Source organism: Gopherus flavomarginatus, chromosome 5 (assembly GCF_025201925.1).
Source record: "Gopherus flavomarginatus isolate rGopFla2 chromosome 5, rGopFla2.mat.asm, whole genome shotgun sequence".
Lineage (NCBI taxonomy): Eukaryota > Metazoa > Chordata > Testudines > Testudinidae > Gopherus > Gopherus flavomarginatus.
In genome coordinates, this window is record NC_066621.1 from 145,160,771 (window position 1) to 145,185,682 (window position 24,912).

Consider the following 24,912-nt stretch of genomic DNA (forward strand, 5'->3'; position numbering starts at 1 on the left):
CTGCTCTGCCTCTGCTCCTCACTCCCCTACTCCAGGCAGTGCCTGCCTACTCCCATGTGCCCAGACCTATGGCAGGGTAACCCCCACAGAAATGCAGGGAGAGCTCTCCCTCCCTGTGGAGGTGCATAATCCAAGCCACGGTCTAACCCTCAGAGTCAAGCATATCTGAACATAGCAGATAATAGACAACTGCGTTTTGTATTTATGGGATGAGCAGTAGGATTACCCGAGGCTGCTGCAAACAGTTATGCCTGCTGGACGGTGGTGCATCGGCGGTAAGGAGGTTGGATACTTTGGAGCTGCCAGGCTGAAGATGTTCTGAAGGGATCCTTTCACTGTTGTTGAGCTATAAAGCGAGACGGTGTTTTGTGAAAGCTCTCAGAATTGAAAAAGTGGCAAAATATATGTGTGTAGTTTAGGAAAGAGATGGTATCATAACAGGCTGTGAAAAATACACCGGAGATGAACGAGGGGTGATCTCTCAGAAGGATGGGACAAGGCTATTAGTTGAGTCTTGCTGCAAAGATATTTGTGCTGTTTCACCTGGGGAGAGCTTGAATTTATTCTCATCTCCCAGTAAAGTCCTTTCTTCCATTAGTTCACTTCCCTACACTGTTGGTAGCAGAATTATAGGAAAGCATGGTTTTGGAAGTTTCATTGACACCAACTCTGAACACTTTTGCCTGAATGAACTATAGTGAGGTGCAATTTATGCCTGTCAAACTAGCTTCCAACTTACAAATGGTTCGTATGGTCCAGAAGCTGTGTAGATTTTCTGCCTGGTGATACTTGTAGAGGTATGTTAGTATTCAACAGGAGAATTTAGCACCACCAGTCCCCTTCCCTGGCTACCATAGCTCACCTTTCAGACAGTGCTGTTCCAGGGTAGGTGAGCCTGCAGCTATCTTTGCCATGCACCCACCTCTAACAGACTTTCCTGAAGCCATCATAAAAAGAGTGGGTGTGGAACTAGCCCAAAAGCTGTAACTGACTGCCAATTAGTGAGTAAATCTCAGCAAAGATATTCAGAGAGATACTCAGATAAGTACTGAATAAGCACAGAGAACAACCTATTATTTCATCACTGCTGGAGATCCTCCAGTGGACGACATAGGTGGGGCAGTACTGGAAAGCTTGCATTGTCACTGCCCTTGCTATTCCTGTTCTCTGAAGAGAGGGCTACAGTCTCTAGAATTGTCCACTTGGAACCTTTCACCACCAGGATCTTTATTATACATAACATTTTTTTTAAAAATCTTAAAAAAACTTTTTCATTCTCTCTCATTTGTGGCTCATAAAACCTTGACCTCGGACACTGTGCTCTTTAAGCAAACAAAAATCATTCAGAGAACCACTAAAACCCATTACAAGCAGCAAGCTGAGTATGATAATACAGCACTGTGAACTAAAATGACAGTGACAGACATGCACATTCATTTGCATCCATCCCTTAATTTCACATAGTCTCTTATAACTAGCCCTCTGAAGCCCTCACAATGTCTCTCTCACAGGACTTTGCATAGTATTCAGGCTTTTTACCTGTTCTTCATTGTATTTGTCCTGAAGCATCACCTGGACTTTTTCCAAATTGCACTTCACATCCTTGAGCTTCAAGGAAAGGGCCTCTGCTTCCTTCTCAGGGCCTGCATGATCTCCTTGCTGCCTATCTCTGCAATCCTCCAATAAAGAAGTGACCTTTTGTTCAATCTCTGATAACATAACCTAGGAAATAAAACAGTTAATTATTCACCTTTACCAGCACAAGGTGCCTAATACTCTAGTCACTGTTCACACTTCAGCTGTTTAGAGAAAAATGAGGGAGAAAATCAGAAATAGCTACTAAAAAATCCTCAACTTGGCTACCAAATGATAAATTAAGCTGTATGTATGGCCATGTGTACAAAAGGAAATGCCTTTTCAACCCATAGGCTGTGCATTGAGAAACATTAACTCCATTACTCATGCTAATACACAATTATTCATAGGTAAGGCATGAAAATTACGGACTAGAGTCTGTGAGAGATGCCCCAAAGAGGTCACAGCCCAGGAAGAGGGGGGGACAAAGGTGGCCTCTGATGCTGCCTAGATTTTGACCTGCTGTAAAGGCAATCACAGTACTTAAATGGTATTGATGTGCACAGATTTGAAGGGCAGAAGGTACCACTGTGATCATCTAGTCTGACCTCTTGTATAACATCGGCCAGAGACAGGATTGCCACGTGTCTGGTTTCTGACCAGAACACCCGTCAAAAAGGGACCCTGGAGGCTCTGGTCAGCACCACTGATGGGCTGTTGAAAGTCCCACTGGCAGTGCAGTGAAGCTGAGACATGCTCCTTACCTGCCGTGGCTCCCCGAAGCAGCGGCATGTCTCCCCTCCGGCTCTCAGGCATAGGGGCAGCCGGGGGCGCCACGTGTTTCCACCACTCCAAGCACTGGCTCTGAAGCTCCCATTGGCTGGGAACCGCGGCCAATGGGAGCTGCGGGGGTGGCACCTGTGGACGGGCAGTACGCGGAGTCACTTGGCTGCACCTCCGTGTAGGAGCCAGAGGGGGAACATGCCATTGCTTCCGGGAGCTGCTTGAGGTAAACACTGCCCAGAGCCTGCACTCCTGACCCCCTCCCATGCCCCAACCCCCTGCCCCAGCCCTGATCCCCCACCTGTCCTCTGAAACCCTCAGTCCCAGCCGAGAACATCCTCCTGCACCCCAAACCTTTCATCCCCAGCCCCATGTCAGAGCCCGCCCTCCCAGCCAAAGACCTCACCACCACCCCCACACCCTAATCCCCTACCCAAGCCCTGATCCCCTCCCACCCTCTGAACCCCTCAGTCCCAGCCCAACATCAAATATTTGTTTGCCACAAAGATACTGACAGACTAATCAGGTCACCCCTTAACCGTCTCTTTGGCAAACTAAACAGATTGAGCTCCTTGAGTCTCTCTCTATCAGGTATGTTTTTTAATCCTTTAATCATTTTGTGGCTCTTCTCTGAACACTCTCTAATTTTTGTATCCTCCTCTTTGAATTGTAGACATCAGAACTGGACACAGTATTCCAGTAGCAGCCATACCAGTGTAAAAATAGAGGTAATATAGCCTCCCTATTCCTATTTGAGATTCCCGTTTATGCATCAAAGGACTTCCACTAGCCTTTTTGGCCATAGCATCGCACTATGAGTTCGTGTTCAGCTGATTATTCACCATGATCTGTGAGTCTTGTAAATGAGTTGGCAGTCAGTGAGTAAGGAAAGGAAAATGCTCTGACTATATAATTACAGTACAGCCTTTTTTTTTCTCTTTTTTTTTTTAACTTTTAATTATATCCATTTGCAAAGCAAGAAATATTCCAGGAGTTCTATTCATGTTATGAAACTAATACTTAGAAAAATACAAAAATCTGTTTATTAACTAATATATAAAGAGGTGGGTTTTAAAAAGGAAGCCATTTCAAAATGTAGTTTTTAACTATCTACAAAAGCAGAGTAAGATACCATTAGGGCCAAAATTTGGCTCCAGGGTTTATATTGGTAGAAGTCCAAAATGTCGTGGCTAGGTAAGGAACCATACTTGTGGAGATCATGGTCCACAAATCCTCTTCCCCTTTGACCTATAGGTGCAGGCTCTCCATTCCAACTGTGATAGTAAGAGCACAATTACAATGACACAGTCATCAAGCTTGATTTGCTTTGACTGCATATCTGAGCTTGCAGCTGCTTTGTGCTACTCTCCCTTGTGCTACTAGGCCTTGTTGAGACCATGAAAAATGTTGCTTTTTGAGTTTAACCTGTCAAAATTGAGCTAAATAGCTCAGTAGTTTGAGCACTGGCCTGCTAAACTCAGGGTTATGAGTTCAATCCTTGAGGGGGCCACTTAGGGATCTGGGGCAAAAATCTGTTTGGGGATTGGTCCTGCTTTGAGCAGGGGATTGGACTAGATGACCTCCTGAGGTCCCTTCCAACCCTGATATTCTATGATTCTATATTGGTATTAAATGGGGTTTATAGTGGAGTTAAACTAGTTTTCCTAGTTGATAGAAGGCCCTGGTATGAACCACGAGTGAATAGGCCTGTAGTCATTTGTAGTGGTGGAATCACTCATGGATTTAAAATGAGCGTCTTTGTATTAGGCCACTGTGTTCCCCAAAGGATCCACACTGTCTCTGTGAAAAGGAATGAGCTGTAGCTACAGTAGCATGAACAAATATAAACTTGTCCAGTTGCAGTGTTGAACATCTGCGTCCCATCTAGGAAGACCACATAGCAGGCGTGAAAAATTGGGACAGGAGGCAGGGGGTAACAGGCACCTGTATAAGACAAAGCCCCAAATACTGGGATTGATCCTATAAATCGGGTCATCTGGTCACTCTAGCTCCATCTGATCCTGCAAAGACTTATGCAAGGGAATAATGTTATGTACATTGTCTTCACATGGACTTCAACTGGACTATTCTTATTGCAAGGGCAGAGCTCAGCTGAAGTCTCCAGGATTGGGCCCCAGGGCGCAAAACAAAAATTTACATTTTAGGAAGTATCAGAGGGGTAGCCGTGTTAGTCTGGATCTGTAAAAGCAGCAAAGAATCCTGTGGCACCTTATAGACTAACAGACGTTTTGGAGCATGAGCTTTCGTGGGTGAATGGAAGTGGGTATTCACCCACGAAAGCTCATGCTCCAAAACGTCTGTTAGTCTATAAGGTGCCACAGGATTCTTTGCTACATTTTAGGAAGAATTTTTAGAGCACTTTTACCTGAAAAGCCTACAGTAAAATAAAATGGAAATGTCAAATGGTTAGCAAATTCCCTATTCAGTAAACAACCTTTTATCATGACTGAGGTCACTGTCTCATTAAAAAAAAAAAAAAACACCTGCCTTTTATTAGTGAATTTAAACTGGTGAACTTTTTATACACATTATACTATGCAAACCAAAATGATCTCTGCAAATTACAGTAAATCTTTACAAAATACAAATCTGGTATACTGTAAATCCTGTGTAAGATCCCAGATACTAAAATATACACACAAGGAAACTGAATGTGTACAACATAGTTTTAAAAAAGATAATTGGAAAAAAGCAGCTAAAATAAAAACCAAGTGGTTCCTCTTCACTCCAGTCTCAGTCAGAGTATGCAGGAACAGGAGCTGAAGCAGTAATTGTAGCTATTATGCAAACACACCTATTGGGGGAAGGGCGATTGGTTTAGCTGGCAGCAGTGAACTTTGACCACTTAATCTTACCTGGCAATCAGCAAGCTGCTGTTCCACCATCTGCTGCATTTCTGGGGTCTGGGTTTCTGATTCCAGAGACACTTTAGCTTTGTCTAGCCACAGCTCCAGCTTAGCAACCTGTACCTGGCAGACATGGAGGATCTTTTCAGGCTCGGGCCTTTTACTACCCACTGTTTCCTTTGAATCTCCTGGTTTGTTCTGAAAGCACTGGCCAGTATTTGTGTGAGAAGAAGGCGTGTCACCCTGAAGCAAAGGACATTCAAACACAGAAAATCTATCAGAGGAAAATGTTTAACTTTGGCATACCGAGAGCTATGAACCTGCACTGGCTGTCACCTTATTCCCAGGTTAAAACAGAAAGAAAAACCCCAACAACTACGCTGAATGATCATATGATCTGCTGCAAAAGGTTTCCAAGCAGCCAATTTGCATTTACACAGGTATACCCAAAGCACACAGGAAGAACAATGACTCACGGTTCATTAACTAGCTGTCCCAGAGGATAGGTATTTTTCTGTGAGTTCAATTGCAAAGTGTTGTATTCTAAGGCATGCACAGCTTGTAGCTGGGCAATACTTATGCACTACTTTTAGGAGTTCAGTGCCAAATAAACTTTAAAAGCATTCTTTATTCAGGATGTAGGCTATGCAGGAAACATTGTAGAATCTTAACTCAAACCCACTCTTGAATAATATTTCCCTTTTATTTATCGTCACCCTAGGAGCAGCCTTTAACATTCTACAATAAACACAATTTTCTTAAGTTTTGGACAAGTAGGCAAATTTTCAAAAATGCATACACAGGTCAGCGTTGTGCATATGCAGGCACACACATGCATATGCAAATCTCTAATTTTCATATGCGAATCGACCATTTAGTGCGCAAGGCAAACGTGTGCAAAAATGCCTACATACGTCTGACAATTTGGGCCCTAATGTGGTAGTGGAACAATAACTGTTTGTACAGACACACCAACAGCAATAGTATGGTATTCACTAGCTTTTGAGATGGGACATGGTGGATGACAAGACAGGAAAAGTACATTATTTTAAATATTACACTGTGTTACTTTATTAAATAAGTAAACATAACTTTTGTTGCTTGTCTTTTAAGTGGTCTGGAACACAGCCATTATGAATTAAACACATAAATGCAAAGAAATCCTAATTTAACACTACACATCCAGGAACTGATTAAATATATACATGGGCATGTGCTTGTGTGTTGTATTAGGAAGTGTCAGCTGAGATTTTCAGCTTTCAGTCTAGATATATTTGTTATTATGAGTTCACTCACTCAAATACACATGTAGAGGTGAAAGTAGATTCATTTATTTTTGATTTGTAGAGTAGGATTTTTTTAAATGCATCTTTAATACAGATCTTACAACTGTACTTGTTGGAAAATGGGATTGTTATCCAGTGGGAAACACTGACATTTTGAAATTTGTTTACACTCTGAATCACAACAACATTTAAAATTCAATTATCAAAATCCTGGTCTATCTGACTAAAAGTATTTCTCAAGAGAAAGCAAACTGATTTAGTGTTTACAGAAATACATTTCCTTTTGTCTCCCTCCAGTAAATTTATGATCTTAGAAAGAAATTAGTTTAAATCTCTATGTATGATATAATATGAGGGGGAAACTGGGATGGAATCACAATGCCGGCAAAATGACCATTCAAGACAATTCAAGGAAGGAAGACCTCTCCAATGGAAAATTTGTTACAGGAGCAGTAAGGGGACTTTGGCAGCAGCGGAGGCTCTGGATCCCATAATGCTTCCTCCTCTACTTATAGCAAGTGCGGAAGCAACTGCCTATCTGTCACAGGCAATGGTTCTTCTTAGTTTCTGTTCCATTGGCTTTGATAGGGCAAGAAAGGGGCAGCGGAAAATGGTGAAAGCTCATAGAGATGCCAGTACAACATATGGGCACATGACATCTCAATAATCACCCTGGGAATATTATGTATTGTTTCCTTTCTAGGACTGATCTTACACTAAGTCTGAAGCTGCATCTCTCTTCCTACAATACCTGGGGGTTTCCCATACAAAGAGAAACTCTTTTTATGTGCAAAGTAAATTTTCTATGGTGCATAAGAAACAGAAAATTGTTGCAGATAATAAGAAAACAGAGAAAATGGACACCTAGGTCGTGTACATGGAATGGTCATAAATATACCATCATTGAATCCCATTTCTCATAGTATCAATAAAAAACAATCCACGAAAAGTACTGTGTGATTGGTTTTTCATTTTTAATATTGTAAATGTTATTAGTTGATGCTTTCTAGCCAGTACAGAGCAAGTAGTGACATGCAGGAAACTCAATCTAATCAGTCTCTCCTTCAACCTACAGTGACTCAGGCTCCCAGATTACTAATCTTTTCTCCAGACCTACTACTTCTGGAGGAATACCGTGCACATGCAGAATTCGTGTCCCCTGCAGATTTTTTTTTTCCTCCACAGAATATACATTCTGCTGGAGAGGCGCTGCAATTACACCTTCATCCACCAGGGGCTGTTGTGGTGCCAGAACAGAGGGCAGCCATCTCAGTCAGCCCCGGAGAGGGATGGGGAGAGGCTGCATTCCTTACAATGCCCTGCCCACAGGGCCAGGTGAGGAGGCAAGGGAAAGAGGGGGAGATAGAGTGGGGCACACAGGGTAGCTGGGGGGTCAGAGACTGGGGTTCAGAAGGGCCAGTGAGTAGAAAAACTGGGGCAGGGGTTGAATGGGAGTGTGGGTGCAAGGTCACAAGGGGATGGAGAGTGGGGGTGGCTGAGTGAGGGTTCAGGGACACATGGGTTTGGGGGAATGGCTGAGTGGGGCTGCAGGTACACATGGGGACAGGGGTTGATGTGCCTGACTGAATGAGAGAGGCTAGAGGTTAGCCAGGGTCTGCATGGGGAGGCTCCCCAACTCTCTGACAATCTCTCCCCTCTCAAAAAACCCGTTCCATATTTCCCACACCAAACAACCCCCCAGGTTCACTCCCAGGCTCCTGCTTAGCAATTACTTCCCTCTCCCTCAGCTCCTCCATTACCCTGATTCCCCCAATCCTTTGCATTGCTTCTGAGGGATGCAGGAAATACATTTGTGTATTATAGTTTAAATGAATTATTACTCAAAGCTATGTATTAATATACTTAGAAAGGAATCTGTTTGTCAAAAAACATTTCCTGAATCTTTTTTGTTGTCTATATTGTTACAGATATACTTGCTGACGGGTATTTTGAAATAAATTACCAAAATAATTAAAACAGGCATGATTATATTATGTTATTTTGACAAATAAAATATGCACAATTTTGCAAAATTTTAAAATATTGTGTGCAGAATTTTTAATTTTTGGTGCAGAATTCCCCCAGGAGAAAGCTACATATATGACAGCACATTTACTTCCTGAAACTATGCACATTGGCTTTCTTGTAAATTGCATTTTCTAAGAGTAAATATATGTATTTGCTCTGATTTAAATAATAAATAACTATAACAATAATTAATGATAATATGAAAGATGCCTATATAAGGATCTAGGTGCCCTCACACATAACCAGTGCTACCGCAAGACACCATTCGAATTAAAATAATCATTTGAACAGTAACTCAGCAAACCAACCACCCCCTAAAGAGCTCCATTTTATCCTTTAATGGTTGTGGGAAGAACACCCTGAGCCTGCTCCAAAACCCCTGTCAAACAGATGTCTTTTGCAGCATGCGCAGAAGGTCACCAAATTCAGACCAACATACTTACCACTGCCCAATTACTAAGGTCTGTAGCAGAGTCTTCATCACTTCCAGCTTTCTGTGAAACTTGAAAAGATGTTTCCTTGCCATGTTTATCACATGATTCTATTAACACATCAGCATCCTGTAAAAAGAAAGGCAGTGGTGGAAAGATTTATATTGCCGTTGCCTTGTTGTGCTTTAGAAGCCTCAAAATGCAGCAGTCATTCAACCCATACATCATTCTGGGCCAATAACCAATGCAGGAAACTATATCTGAGGTAAAGGTACAGAAAGACAGATAGTTGCAGCTCTCATAACAGATTGTAGTTGATCAGATTGCTTAGATGCTGCCCACTTCTGCTTCAGAAAACCGAACATTCTCCACAAGTTACTCCACACAGAGAGTAGAGGAAACACTCATTAAAAGTCTCATTTGGTCTCTTATCAAGGGATGTGGGGAGAGGGGTGGACTCTCTATTAACCTGAGTTTGCATTTACATTCTTGTGTTACTGGCAGATAGCATTACCTACAAAAACTGTTTTCCTGCTGAGAGGGCAACTGTTAAAGGATGCTCACAAAGGGAGAAATTCAGCCCTGTTTGGAGGAGCCACGCAAGACCTACGCACCCTTAAATCCCACTCAAGTGCTGATCTGAGGACTAAAGCAATGCACAAACCTTGTACCGGCTCTCTGCACAAGTTATTCCCCCATGCAGAGATAAACATGAAGAATGTTACCAGGGAAATGCCATCTGACAGGGTGCCTGAGGACCAGGAAGCACCGCTGTCTTCTTTATCTCTCTTATCTCCCTTTCCTGAAGGCCAAAAACTTTCAGCTGTCCGTGCTACTGCATTTTCCTTTGAAAACAGCAACAGCCCAGCATTAGCTTGAGGACATGCCATTCAAAGGCTTCTTCAGAAAATGTTAATCACTAAAATCATTAGCCACTCTATGGTACATTTCTGCCATGCACGTTCTTTCTTTACTCAGTAATCCTAATCCCACAGCTGCCCTTCTACCCCATTTCCAGTCCCCTGTCTTCCAGTGATAGACGCCGACAGCCCTTTCTACTGATCTCAAACGTTCTAAATTGCTTGTGTTGTTTATAATACTTTTTCTATCTCAATGAAGTAATATTTCTTGGTCTTTTTTACTTTGATACAAATGAAATTGATCATCAGCAAAGGTGCTCGATTGGCAGTGCTGGAAACTGAAATTCTCAGCCCACATAAACATGCACAGCGTAGGCAATAGCAGTCCACGTTTCCCGCATGCTGCCATGCCAATGTGCCTTAGTGTTGACCTGGTGGGAACAACTCCAGATGTGAAAGGCTACTGGAGTTTATGTCCTTTCAATTCTTGGTCTCTCTGCTGTGACTGCCAACAAAGATGCCACTTTGTACCAACTGGGATGATTTTTCAGAAGCTGATACACCTAAAAAATGACTGAGATCACAGTTTATTTCCCATGGGCTACTGAAGACCATCAGATGGTAATAACCCTTGACACTACCAAGAGCTGGGCAGGATATGAACTGTTGTCCTAGAGTGGGGGTGGGCAAACTACGGAATCAGCTTGGCCCCGCTCTGGCCGGGGTGCTGGGTCAGGGGCTGCACCACTCAGCTCCCAGAAGCTATGGCATGGCCCCGCTCTGGCTCCTATGAGCGCCAATGGCCCCCTCCGGCACTCCAATGGGAGCTGCAGGGGCGGTGCCTGCAGATGAGGCAGTGTGCAGAGCCACCTGGCCGCGCCTCCGTGTAGGAGCCGGAGAAGGGACATGCCACTGCTTCCGGGAGCTGCTTGAGGTAAGTACCGCTCATAGTCTGCACTCCTGAGCCTCTCCTCATGCCCAACCCCCTGACCTGATCCCCCTCCCGCTCTTCAGACCCCTCGATCCCAGCCCGGAGCATCCCAGAGCCCACCCTCCCCTCCCACACCCCAGCCGCAATTTTGTGAGCACTCATGCCTGCCATACATTTTCTATTCCCGATGTGGCCCTCAGGCCAAAAAGTTTGCCCACCCCTGTCTAGAGGGTATTTAGGTGCTATCTCACTAGCACTTCTGCAGAGCTGGTTAGGAATCTTCCAGTGAAATTATTTTCTGATGGAAAATTTACTTTCCATGGGAAAATTTCAATTTTACATGGGAAAATTTTTTCCAGCTCTGTGGCTCCCCTGCTCCTTAGCAGTCTAGCAAAGAAACTGGCATGGAGCTGGAGCTCCCCACTCATTGGCAGCCCAGAAACTCTGGGAATGTTAGCTCTCAAGCTCTCTAAGCTGCTTGGCTCCCAAGCCCCGGGCATCTGGGGGAGTCTTTCAAAGAGCGATTTTGGACTTGCCATTTTCTGGGAGATTTTTATTGTTTTTGTTCTTTTTCAAAATTAATTTTTTTTTAATTATGGCATTTCCCAGGAAACAGGAATTCCAATCTCTGGCCAGCTCTAACGAATAGTCCCACTGACTTCATAGAGACTACCCACATGATTAGAGTCAATGGGAATATTCATATGCTTAAAGCTGAGCATGTGCATTTGCAGGAGTGAGGCCTTATGCTATAACATCTTCCAACAAAGGCCATGTTTCCTCGTTTGTCTGAAGTGTCACATATGTCCGTGATGCTAATAAAAAATAAAACAATGGGGTAAGAGGCTGTATTTAGCTTAATGTAAATCCCTGGTGTTTATTTTCTTGCATTTAATGCATGATAACAATATGGCAATGAACTCTTTGTTGCCTCTTCCCAGAGCATTCTATCCAAGGGAATGGTAGTGGCATCATAGTGTCTCTAGGAAAGGGCCCATTGTACCCTATGATTGTCAAAAGGTAACCGATAGTGCTGTTCGTACATTTAAACAGGGTTTATTGCTTGACTATTTATGATTGCCTTTGAGCAATGATACTTAGAGTAATTAGTCTATCCACATGTAACTGCTGAAATCATCATCTTTCTCTCAGGCCATGCCAATTATTTCTGTCCCATGTATCCCACTGCTTGAATCACTTCAGTGGTGTGGTGCCCTATACATTAAAACATCAAACCCCAGGCTCTTTGTCCTCACTTTCAAGGCCTGACATCAGTGACACTCAGTCTGAGAATTGCAAGCCACAACTAGCTCTTTAATATGTCTCCTGCGTCTTTTTGCAGCACATATTACAACAGTGTGATTCAATTATTAACCAATCTAAGTCATTGGCCAATCAGAATGCTTTTACTATGTTATTAACCAATTGTAGTTGATAAAATAATAATACTTGGTCAGTCATTTTGCTGTGAGAATCATATTTTGTATTTTTATAAATATTTCCTGTCATACTGTTTCACTATGAGTCTATAGTACTATAGTAAATGAAACAATGAATTCACAGTACTGCGGCTCTTTTGGGTAATGCTGATTGCTAATTTGGCTCCTCAACCATTGAGGTGTGAGTATCACTGCCCTCCGTAACCCAATCCCTGTCTGCATCTCTGCTCTCATTTCCTCCTACTCCCCCCGGCATTTCATACCCAGACTTAAACCTCTCCTTACTGCCTTCTCCTCCACACCTACGTCTGTGTTGCCCTCTATGTTTGAAAGAGTTCCCCAGTTCATGCCCATTAAGTGCCCTCTCTCTCCTAAAAATCCCCCTTTACTGCCCATTTCTCCCAGGAAGCCTTTCCACCTTATTTTCACCAACAATAATCTTGCCACACCCTTCTTTATTTAATCCTATGCCTTGTATCTTGTCAATGTTTATTTTATTTCTCTTAGATTCTAAGCTCCGTAGGGAAGGGGATGCCCTACGCTGTGTTTTGTAAAAGGCCACAGGCACTGATGCTGCTACATTAGGACCACCTGCGCTCCCACTGTGTAGTCCTACTCCGTAAGCGGTTCAATCAACGACACATTCACAGAATGAAGTACTACACAAAGTAAGGGGGATAGGATCTGACTCTAATACATGTATCAATATTTTATTTTTGTCTGTCAAATTTTAAATGAATTTTAAATTATCCCCTACTACGGATGCTGCAATTTATTCTACAAATGTTTACATTTACATATACATTTTTCATAATTTATTCCAAGGGTAGGCAACCTTTGCGGCAGGCAAGCTGATTTTCAGTGGCACTCACAGTGCCCGGGTCCTGGCCACTGGTCCCAGGGGCTCTGCATTTTAATTTAACTTTAAATGAAGCTTTTTCAATATTTAAAAAACCTTGTTTACTTTACATACAACAATAGTTTAATTATATATTATAGACTTATAGAAAGAGACCTTCTAAAAACATTAAAAGATATTACTGGCACGCGAAACCTTAAATTAGAGTGAATAAATAAAGACTTGGCACACCACTTCTGAAAGGTTGCCGACCCCTGATTTATTCCATAATAAATCTTATTTCCACTAAGGTCTCCATTATACTTACTTCACTGTGGAATGAACTGTCTTCTGTTTCTTCAACTAAAGATGGTAGGAGCGACAATGATCCTTTCTTTTTCAACTACAATGTACACACAGAGATAGAGTCCAGTTACTCTTAGCTCCACTAATTGCCTCTTTTCTTCTGCCTTTTGCACCCAATTTTAAGAAATGCTAAGCACCTGCAGCTCCATTTAAAATAATTAAAAGCTGCAGGTTCGAAGCAACCTCGAAAATCAAGTCCTTTATTTTTCAGCTTTTAAAGTCATGTCTACAATTGAGATAACTTTTATTCTGTTTCATGCAAACAATGTACTGAAAATCTTTAAACAATTCCTTACAGTGTAAATTACAGATCCAGCATTTTGCATTTGTTTATTTCATGCAATCTCACATTGTTTTTCCACATGTTGAAAAATAACCCACAAGGGCCCGCATATCATGCATGTAACCATTTCTCATTAGGGCCATTCAAAGGGATAGCATGGTGTTCTACCTACCTGCCATTCGGAGGCATCTTTCCCAACCAAGCCAGTTTCCTCGGGTGACAGAGGCACAGAAAGTTCATCCTCTGATTCAGGTTGTTCTTGCTGTAAGTGCTGGTGGAGTTCCAGCATTGAACTCTTCATACTCCTAAGGATATCTTCTTTTTTCTGGCACAGTTTGATGATCTGCTCTTTTACGTCTTCCATATCCCCCTGAGGAGCAACAAGGTATGTAACTTACACTTTCGTTGTTGACAAAGTGATGATATAATAAGTAATAATGACATCTTACTGTGAGAGGGGATCCCAGTCCTTCGGCCTTCTTTTTTGCACGGGGGCAATTCCCCCATCGTCACAGCAGGAGATGTTTAGGTAAGCACTAACTCAGAGGCAGCAGGCTCAGAACAAACCACACAGCCTACCAGCTGTATACAGAGCCAGCTGTAGCCTTACAGGGAACGTGAAGGCTTGGTAATTAACACTGATCTGGATTCTCACTGGCAGGGCCATGGGAGCGGAAATCCTGGAGATCCTCCTCCCCAGGATGGAGGGAATGCAGCTGGGATGCATTTCTCAGCTAGTTAGGTCAGCTGATGGTACAGTGAAACCCCGCTATAACACGATGTTTGGGGTCCAAAAAATTCAATCACGATAAATGTGGGGTCGCGGTGTAGCGGGGTTTCAAGTCAGTCAGTTTCAGTCAGTGGTCCCCAACGTGGTGCATTGATGTGCACCGCCTAGTGCCCAGCAGAGGAGAGACGCCACAGCCCCATGCCTGCTGGGGACAGAGAACTCCGAGGCTGCGGGTGCTGGTGCTCTTTGTCCCTGGCAGGCACAGGGCCGCAGTTTCTTTCTGGCTTCAAGAGGAGCCATGGCCCTGCGCCTGCCAGGGACAGAGAACTCCAGGGCTGCGGGTGCCGGTGCTCTCTGTCTCTGGCAGGCGCTGGGCCGCGGTTTCTCTTCTCTGCTGGGCCCTAGGCGGGGGCACATCAATGTCCTGGCGGGCGCCATGGCGTTGGGGACCACTGGTATTAGGCTTTAAAGGGGAGCCAACTTATGATCGTGTTATATGCGATTTCGCGTTACGGCAGGGCACGTTATTGCGAGGTTTGACTGTACTTCCCACAAACTTCTCTACAAAGTAACTATAAAAGAGGCTTTTTCTATCAGAAATGAGAGGAGAGGGAGACAGAAGTATTTATGAGGGAGAAATCAACTGGTGGGTAGCTCAGGGCTGCATCATCTTTATTAAAGACACCAAAAAACAGACCCTAATGTGAAGCTGGCAGACTAGGTGCCAGCTCTTGCCACATCTGTAGGCATCAGCTGAGTGCCAACAAACTGACAGCTGGAAACCAAACCAGCTCACCTGTTTGTTAGTATTGTTCAAGATAGGTATTAGTCTTATACGAATGTATTAATGTTTAGACTCTATGAAGTGCTTGTAAATTGTTGCACTCATTAACCTCACTTATAATGTCTGTAGTCCATGTTTTAAGGAAGTATTGCTTTATAACTTTGAAAATGTTTTCTCTGAACTTGTGAACCCACGCACAGGAATTGTCCCCTCTGCCCATTCAGGAAGCCTATCCAGATTCAATGAGCCATTAAGGAACATCACAATACAAAGGCCCTGTCAGATCTTAGAAATGCTACATGCAGTGGAGCTTGTTTCATGGACTGGAAGGCTAAATGTAAAAGATAAAACAGAAAATTGTCCATCTCTTTGTTGTCTGAACTCTCACGGGGCCAGACATACTAAACTAAGGCAGAAATCCCCGGGGGTTACCCCTGGGTCCACCCTGAAAGACATTTTGATATGACAGATTACTACATTTCTGTCATCTTTAGGAACCACAGATGGTAACTCATTTGTGTGTGTATGTTTGATTGCTTTAACCTGTAAATAACTCTCTCTTGTTTGTTTTTCCTAGTTAATAAACCTTTAGTTAGTTTATTACAGGACTGGCTACAAGCGTTGTGTTTGGTATGAGATCTGAGATACAAATTGAGCTGAGATATTTGACTGGTCCCTTGGGACTGGAAGTAACCTGACTATTTTGTGATCTTTGGTATAGGTAACCCATTATCACTAAGTCCAGCTTGCCTGGGTGGCAAGATAGACTGGAGAACCCAGGAGGACTGTCTGTGACTCCATGGTAAGCCTATTACAGTGCTCTAGGAGTTCACATTTGTTACTGGGTTGGTGAAATCTAACTGTAAAATTTAACACCAGTATGGGGTGTCTACCCTGCTTCTGACAGCCTGTGCTAAGGTTAGCACTCTTGGTCGTGAGATACTCCAGACAGCGTGACACTTAGGAAGGGATTTTTATCTTCCATGTTTATTTAGTAGAGCTGCCCTGCATCTCCCACATGTGGTGTTAACAGTGGGACTGGTTGTCCCATTGACTCTTGCTTCACACCGGACATTCCCATAATTCTCCAGCTTCTAGTCAATACTCTCACTATCTGTTGCCCCATCCCTATCCCTCAGGTGTCTAAGCCAGCCAATGAAGTGCAAGAGACAGGAGCAGGGATGTCCTTGGTGCTCTCTCCTCTTCACTGTTGACAATGTATGCAGCAACACTGCAAGCTACAAAGAGCTAGTGTTTGCAGAGTTCAGCCAGGGAAAAGCAGCTGCACACCCAGTTCAAGGCCTGCAGATAGCAGTGCAAGCACAATAGCTGGCCTTGATGCGATGGCCTGAAATTCAGCATCAGTCCTGTTTCTAGAGGCTGCTCACCTAGAGCATCAATAAAGCAAAGCAAATAACTAACCCAGGTTAGATGACACATCCTGGGCCCTGTCTCCACTAGAGTTTCTGCTGTTAAAAGGACCAGTGGAGCTGCACTGGTGCTGTAAGACATTTACAGATTTTCTGAACATAAGCAAGGCCTTTGCATAGAAGGCCTCAGTAGGCGTCTGATAGGATTACAGCCCACCCTCATGTAAGGGGCAGGAAGAATTTTCTTTGGCTCTGTCGGAGAGGGATAGAGTGCTGCTGACATAAATACACCTTTCCTGACACACTGAAACACATGTAGCAAAACCCTCCACTAACTGCCTCCCCATCGGGGCAGGAGAAAGTCATCAGCATGAAATACTGCCTGTATTTGGCAATGTGCTGCACTATCTAAGTTGTAGTTAAAAGAACGACATTGCTATCTTTTTCCATTGCAAAGGTGGACTTTGCAGCGTAAGCCTGCATGCAACTTCTCTGCTAATATCTATAGCTGGGAAATTGTCTTGAGACAAGCAAGAGTAACATCAAAGTGGTGTGCTCACTCCTCCTCTACTGCAATCACTCTGGTGAGATGTAAACTCACCACTTCCCCACTCCAAAGCCTTCAGTGAGGTATGAAAGTCAAAGGCTACTTCAGCCAATGAAATACTATTACCACTAAGCAGGTGATTTTTTTCTTTTAAAAAAGGACAAGAAAATATCTATATTAAGAGGCAACACGTAGGTTCTTAATTTAACTCACACAGGAGTCAGGAAATGACTCACTATCAGGATTAACATTAACTCACCATACATTCAATCTATTGAACATATCTCCAGCTATACATTTAAAAGTGTAACTAGCAATCCTATATACTATACATGTATAGGGCCCTACCAAATTCATGGCCATGAAAAATGCAATCACTGACCATGAAATCTGGTCTCCCACTGTAAAATCTGGTCTTGTGCGTGCTTTTACCCTACACTATACAGATGTCACGGGGGAGGCCAGCGTTTCTCAAATTGGAGTCCTGACCCGAAAGGGAGTTGAAGGAGGGAGGTCACAAGGTTATTTTAGGGAGGTCATGGAATTGCCACCCTTACTTCTGTGCGGACTTCAGAGCTGGGCAGCTGGAGAGCAGCAGCTGTTGGCTGGTTGTCCAGCTCTGAAGGCAGCACCCCGCCAGCAGAGCACAGAAGTAAGGGTGGCAATACCAGACCATGGCACCCTTATTTCCGCGCTGCTGCCTTCAGAGCTGGGTAGCCGGAGAGTGGCAGCTGCTGACTGAGGGCCCAGCTCTGCAGGCACCAGTGCAGAAATCAGGGTGGTAATACCATCCCATGCCATCCTTCCTTCTGCACTGCTGCTGGCAGTGGCTCTGCCTTCAGAGCTGGGCTCCTGGCCAGCAGCCAAAGCTCTCCAGCTGCTCTGCTCTGAAGACAATGCAGAAGTAAGGGCAGCTATATCCTAACCCACCCATACAATAACCCTGCTACCCTCCGACAACTCCTTTTCGGGTCAAGATCTCTACAATTACAACGGTGTGAAAGTTCAGATTTAAATAGCTGAAATAATGAAATTTATGATTTTTAAAATCCTATGACTGTGAAATTGACCAAAATGGGCTGTGAATTTGGTAGTGGTCTATACATGTACAATGTAGACGTCTTAGGCCTGGTCTACACTACGCGTTTAAACCGAATTTAGCAGTGTTAAACCGATTTAACCCTGCACCCATCCACACAGCGAGGCCCTTTATATTGATATAAAGGGCTCTTAAAACTGGTTTCTGTACTCCTCCCCGACGAGAGGAGTAGCGCTGAAATTGGTATTGCAATGTCGGATTAGGGTTAGTGTGGACGCAAATCGACGGTATTGGCCTCCGGGCGGTATCCCACAGTGCACCATTATGACCACTCTGGAAAGTCATCTGAACTCGGATGCACTGGCCAGGTAGACAGGAAAAGCCCCGCGAACTTTTGAATTTCATTTCCTGGTTGGCCAGCGTGGAGACCTCACCAGCACAGGTGACCACGCAGAGCTTATCAGCCCAGGTAATAAAGCAGTCTCCTGAGAATCAAAAAAGAGCTCCAGCATGGACTGCACGGGAGGTACTGGATCTGATCACTACATGGAGAGAGGATTCAGTGCTAACAGAACTCCGTTCCAAAAGACGAAATGAAAAAACATTTGAAAAAATTTCCAAGGCCATGATGCAGAGAGGCCACACCAGGGACTCAGTACAGTGCCATGTGAAAGTTAAGGAGCTCAGACAAGCCTACCAGAAAACCAAAGAAGCAAACGGAAGGTCCGGGGCAGGGCTGAAAACATGCCGCTTCTACGCTGAGCTGCATGCAATTTTAGGGGGGTCCGCTACCAGTTTCCCACCCGTCCGTGGGGGTGATAATCTCAGCCATGACTGAGGATTCTGCGGAGGGGGAAGATGAGGAGGAGGAGGAGGAGGACGAGCTTGCAGAGAGCACACAGCACTCCGTTCTCCCCAACAGCTAGGAGCTTTTTCTCACCCAGACGGAATTACCCTCCCAGCCCTCCCAAGCCACTAGCCCAGACAATGAAGCCATGGAAGGGACCTCTGGTGAGTGCACCTTTGTAAGTATAAAACATGGCTTAAAAGCAAGCGTTTTTCAATGATTAATTTGCCCTGAGGACTTTGCATGCATTCGCAGCCAGGACAGTTGTTGGGAAAGTCTGTTAACATGTCTGGGGATGGAGCAGAAATCCTCCAGGGACATCTCCATGAAGCTCTCCTGGAGGTACTCCAAAAGCCTTTGCAGAAGGTTTCTGGGCAGGGCAGCCTTATTCCGTCCTCCATGGTAGGACACTTGACCACGCCATGCATGTGGCAAGTAATCTGGTATCATTACATGACAAAGCCAAGCTGTGTATGGTCCCGGTGATTGCTGGCATTCAAGCAACATCCATTCTTTATCTTGCTGCGTTATTCTCAGGAGAGTGATATCGTTCATGGTAACCTAGTTGAAATTCAGGAATTTAATTAAGGGGATAGACATGGCCATTCCTACTGGGCTGTTTGCCTGTTGCTTAAAAGAAATCCTTCCTTGCAGGTAGCCAAGCACGGGGTGGGGGGTGGGGATTGGCGCTGAGCTTTTTCGCATTTGGCTAGCAGGGATCTTCCCTGCTACCAGCCACGCGGTGGGTGGGGGAAAGTGGGGTGTTTAGCAGTGATCTTCCATGATACCAGCCACGCGGTGAGAGCAGGGGGCGGTAATGCAATCATCCCAGAGAATTGGATTGGGGGGGGGGGTTTCTGCTGCTGCATGTTGACAGGAAAGAAGCAGCACTGAACGGGATTTGCTTGGTATTTGGGAAAGGAGGGCACTGTGTATATGAAGGCTGCAGAAGCCGAAAGACAATGGCTTACCATGGACGCATGCAAGCTGAATTCTGCTGCCCAGACCTGCGTCTGTGAGATCTCTAACACCAGAGCCGCAGGCACTCAATATTAAGATGCAAAATGCAACCTTGTAGTGAAATCGCATATGCTATGTAAGGTGAATAGTGTTGTTCACCATGAAAGAGTATAACCATTGTTCTGTAAAATGTATCTTTTTAAATACTTCTCTCCCTTTTTTCCCTCCCTCATGCAGCTGCAAATTTTTCAAGCCTCCCTACTCCATCCCGAAGGCTATCTCAGATAAGGTGGCGGAAAAAGAAAACGCCAGATGAAATGTTCTCGGAAATCAAGGAAGTGATTTGGGTGAAAGTGATCATGAAATAATAGAGTTTGCAATTCTAAGGAAGGGTAGAAGGGAGTAAAGCAAAATAGAGACAATGGATTTCAGGAAGGCGGATTTTGGTAAGCTCAGAGAGCTGATAGGTAAGGTCCCATGGGAATCAAGACTGAGGAGAAAAACAACTGAGGAGAGTTGGCAGTTTTTCAAAGAGACGCTATTAAGGGCCCAAAAGCAAGCTATTCCGATGGTTAGGAAATATAGAAAATGTGGCAAAAGACCACTTTGGCTTAACCACGAGATCTTGCGTGACCTACAAAATAAAAAGGCGTCATATAAAAAATGGAAACTAGGTCAGATTACAAAGGACGAATATAGGCAAATAACACATGAATGCAGAGGCAAGATTAGAAAGGCAAAGGCACAAAATGAGCTCAAACTAGCTATGGGAATAAAGGGAAACAAGAAGACTTTTTATCAATACATTAGAAGCAAGAGGAAGACCAAGGACAGGACAGGCCCACTGCTCAGTGAGGAGGGGGAAACAGTAACGGAAACTTGGAAATGGCAGAGATGCTTAATGACTTCTTTGTCTCGGTCTTCACTGAGAAGTCTGAAGGAATGTCTAGTATAGTGAATGCTTACGGGAAGAGGGTAGGTTTAGAAGATAAAATAAAAAAAGAGGAAGTAAAAAATCACTTAGAAAAGTTAGATGCCTGCAAGTCACCAGGGCCTGATGAAATGCATCCTAGAATACTCAAGGAGTTAATAGAGGAGGTATCTGAGCCTCTAGCTATTATCTTTGGGAAATCATGGGAGACGGGGTTGATTCCAGAAGACTGGAAGGGGGCAAATATAGTGCCTATCTATAAAAAGGGAAATAAAAACAACCCAGGAAACTACAGACCAGTTAGTTTAACTTCTGTGCCAGGGAAGATAATGGAGCAGATAATTAAAGAAATCATCTGCAAACACTTGGAAGGTGGTAAGGTGATAGGGAATAGCCAGCATGGATTTGTAAAGAACAAATCGTGTCAAACTAATCTGATAGCGTTCTTTGATAGGATAACGAGCCTTGTGGATAAGGGAGAAGCGGTGGATGTGATATACCTAGACTTTAGTAAGGTATTTGATACAGTCTCGCATGATATTCTTATAGATAAACTAGGAAAGTACAATTTAGATGGGGCTACTATAAGGTGGGTGCATAACTGGCTGGATAACCATACTCAGAGAGTAGTTATTAGTGGCTCCCAATCCTGCTGGAAAGGTATAACGAGTGGGGTTCCGCAGGGGTCTGTTTTGGGACCGGCTCTGTTCAATATCTTCATCAACGATTTAGATGTTGGCATAGAAAGTACGCTTATTAAGTCTGCGGACGATACCAAACTGGGAGGGATTGCAACTGCTTTGGAGGACAGGGTCAAAATTCAAAATGATCTGGACAAATTGGAGAAATGGTCTGAGGTAAACAGGATGAAGTTCAATAAAGATAAATGCAAAGTGCTCCACTTAGGAAGGAACAATCAGTTTCACACATACAGAATGGGAAGAGACTGTCTAGGAAGGAGTATGGCAGAAAGAGATCTAGGGGTCATAGTGGACCACAAGCTTAATATGAGTCAACAGTGTGATACTGTTGCAAAAAAAGCAAATGTGATTCTGGGATGCATTAACAGGTGTGTTTGTAAACAAGACACGAGAAGTCATTCTTCCGCTTTACTCTGCGCTGGTTAGGCCTCAACTGGAGTATTGTGTCCAGTTCTGGGCACCACATTTCAAGAAAGATGTGGAGAAACTGGAGAGGGTCCAGAGAAGAGCAACGAGAATGATTAAAGGTCTTGAGAACATGACCTATGAAGGAAGGCTGAAGGAATTGGGTTTGTTTAGTTTGGAAAAGAGAAGACTGAGAGGGGACATGATAGCAGTTTTCAGGTATCTAAAAGGGTGTCATCAGGAGGATTAAGAAAACTTGTTCACCTTAGCCTCCAATGATAGAACAAGAAGCAATGGGCTTAAACTGCAGCAAGGGAGATTTAGGTTGGACATTAGGAAAAAGTTCCTAACTGTCAGGGTAGTTAAACACTGGAATAGATTGCCTAGGAAAGTTGTGGAATCTCCATGTCTGGAGATATTTAAGAATAGGTTAGATAAATGTCTATTAGGGATGGTCTAGACAGTATTTGGTCCTGCCATGAGGGCAGGGGACTGGACTCGATGACCTCTCGAGGTCCCTTCCAGTCCTAGAGTCTATGAGTCTATGAGAAGTGACCTGCAATGAAAGAGCTCATCTGAATGACTGGAAGGATGTGGTATCGAATTACAGGAAAGATACCAGTGAATGTGAGGACAGGAGGGACGCTCGAGATGAGAGGTGGTGGCAGGAAGATCAGAGGAGGCATGATGCAACGCTGGGGCTGCTGCGTGATCAAACTGACATCCTCCGACATCTGGTGGAGCTTCAGGAACAGCAGCAGGATCACAGAGTGCCGCTGCAGCACCTGTGTAACCACCTTCACTCCTCACCATGTTCCATATCCTCGTCACCCAGACGTGTACGAACGTGTGGGGGAAGGCTTCCTCCACCCGCCCACTCCACCCCCGTGGACAGTCCAACCAAAAGGCTGTCATTACTTTGAAATTTTTTTAGTGGCCTTTTCCTTCCCTCCTATCCTCCTCCCAAACCACACCTAGGCTACCTTGTCAGTTCTCTCCCTCTTTTTATAATGAATTAATAAAGAATACATGATTTTTAAATGATAGTGACTTTATTTCCTTAGAAAGCAAGCTGGAATCGAAGCGGGAAGGTGGGTTACTTACAGGGAATGAGTCAATCAAAGGGGGGGAGGTTCATCAAGGGGAAACAAACACAGCAGTCACACCGTACCCTGGTCCGTGATGAAACTCATTTTCAAAGCTTCTCTGATGCGCACCACTTCCTGGTGTGCTCTTCTAATCGCCCTGGTGTCTGGCTGCACGTAATCAGCGGCCAGGTGATTTGCCTCAGCCTCCCACCCCGCCATAAAGGTCTCCCCCTTACTCTCACAGAGATTGTGGAGCACACAGCAAGCAGCAATAAAAATGGGGACATTGATTTGGCTGAGGTCAGAGCGAGTCAGTAATGTGCGTCAGCGCGCCTTTAAACGGCCAAATGCACATTCTACCACCATTCTGCACTTGCTCAGCCTGTAGTTGAACAACTCCTGACTACTGTCCAGGCTGCGCCTGTGTATGGCTTCATGAGCCATGGCATCAAGGGGTAGGCTGGGTCCCCCAGGATAACGACAGGTATTTCAACATCCCCAACTGTTATTTTCTGATCTGGGAAGTAATTCCTTTGCTGGAGCCGTTTAAACAGAGTAGTGTTCCTGAAGATGCGAGCGTCATGAACCCTTCCCGGCCATCCCACATGGATGTTGGTGAAACGTCCCTTGTGATCCACCAGTGCTTGCAGCACCATGGAAAAGTACCCTTGCAGTTTACGTACTGGGTGCCCTGGTGCTCCAGTTCCAAGATAGGGATATGGGTTCCATCTATTTCCCCCCCCCCCACAGTTAGGGAATCCCATTGCAGCAAATCCATCCATTATGACATGCACATTTCCCAGAGTCACAACCTTTCGTAGCAGCAGCATAATGATTGCTTTGGCTACTTACATCACAGCAGCCCCCACAGTAGATTTTCCCACTCCAAATTGATTCCCGACTGACCGATAGCTGTCTGGTGTTGCAAGCTTCCAGAGGGCTATCGCCACTTGCTTCTCAACTGTGAGGGCTGCTCTCATCTTAGTATTCTGGCATTTCAGGGCAGCGGAAAGCAAGTCACAAAGTTCCATGAAAGTGCCCTTACGCATGCGAAAGTTTCTCAGCCACGGGGCATTGTCCCAAACCTGCAAAACTATGCAGTCCCACCAGTCTGTGCTTGTTTCCTGGGCCCAAAATAGGCGTTCAATGGCTAGAACCTGCCCCATCACCATTAGGATCTCCAAAGCGCAGGTGCCCGCAGTTTGAGAGAATTCTGTGTCCATGTCCTCATCACTCTCGTCTCCGCGCTGCCGTAGCCGCCGCCTCCTCGCCTGGTTTTGCAGGTCCTGGTTCAGCATGGATTGCACGAGAATGTGCAAGGGGTTTACAACGTCCACGATTGCGGTCTTGAGCTGAGCAGGGCCATGCTTGCTGTGCTATGGCGTTTGCACAGTTCACCCAGGAAAAAAGGCGCGAAACGGTTGTCTGCTGCTTTCACGGAGGGAGGGATGAGGCTGCACCCAGAACCATCTGCGACAATGTTTTTTGCCCCATCAGGCAATGGGATCTCAACCCAGAATTCCAAGGGGTGGGGGAGACTGTGGGAACTACGGGATAGCTATGGGATAGCTAACCAAAGGGCAACGCTCAGGAAATCGACACTAGCCTCGGTACATGGACGCACACCACCAAATTAAAGTGCTTAGTGTGGCCGCGTGCACGCGACTTTATACAATCTGTTTTACAAAACTGGTTTATGTAAAATTGGAATAATCCCATAGTGTAGACGTACCCTTAACGTTATCATGACTATATGCAGCAGGCCAAGTACTTCAGAGGCACTTTCTAAATAATTATTATACTTGTATGACTCAGTCATTTCC

General features: G+C 44.5%; 1 protein-coding gene across 1 annotated transcript in view; it reads right to left on the reverse strand.

The window, feature by feature from the left end:
* The window catches only part of SYNE2 (spectrin repeat containing nuclear envelope protein 2), a 273,351-nt gene that overhangs the window by 99,664 nt on the left and 148,775 nt on the right, over nucleotides 1–24,912 (reverse strand). Inside the window, exons 63-68 of the mRNA XM_050952774.1 lie at nucleotides 13,860–14,057; nucleotides 13,367–13,441; nucleotides 8,983–9,099; nucleotides 5,235–5,468; nucleotides 1,540–1,722; nucleotides 227–346 (exon numbers count right to left, since the gene is read on the reverse strand). Of these exons, the coding sequence (XP_050808731.1) occupies nucleotides 227–346; nucleotides 1,540–1,722; nucleotides 5,235–5,468; nucleotides 8,983–9,099; nucleotides 13,367–13,441; nucleotides 13,860–14,057 (927 nt within the window). The remainder of the gene's footprint in view (nucleotides 1–226; nucleotides 347–1,539; nucleotides 1,723–5,234; nucleotides 5,469–8,982; nucleotides 9,100–13,366; nucleotides 13,442–13,859; nucleotides 14,058–24,912) is intronic.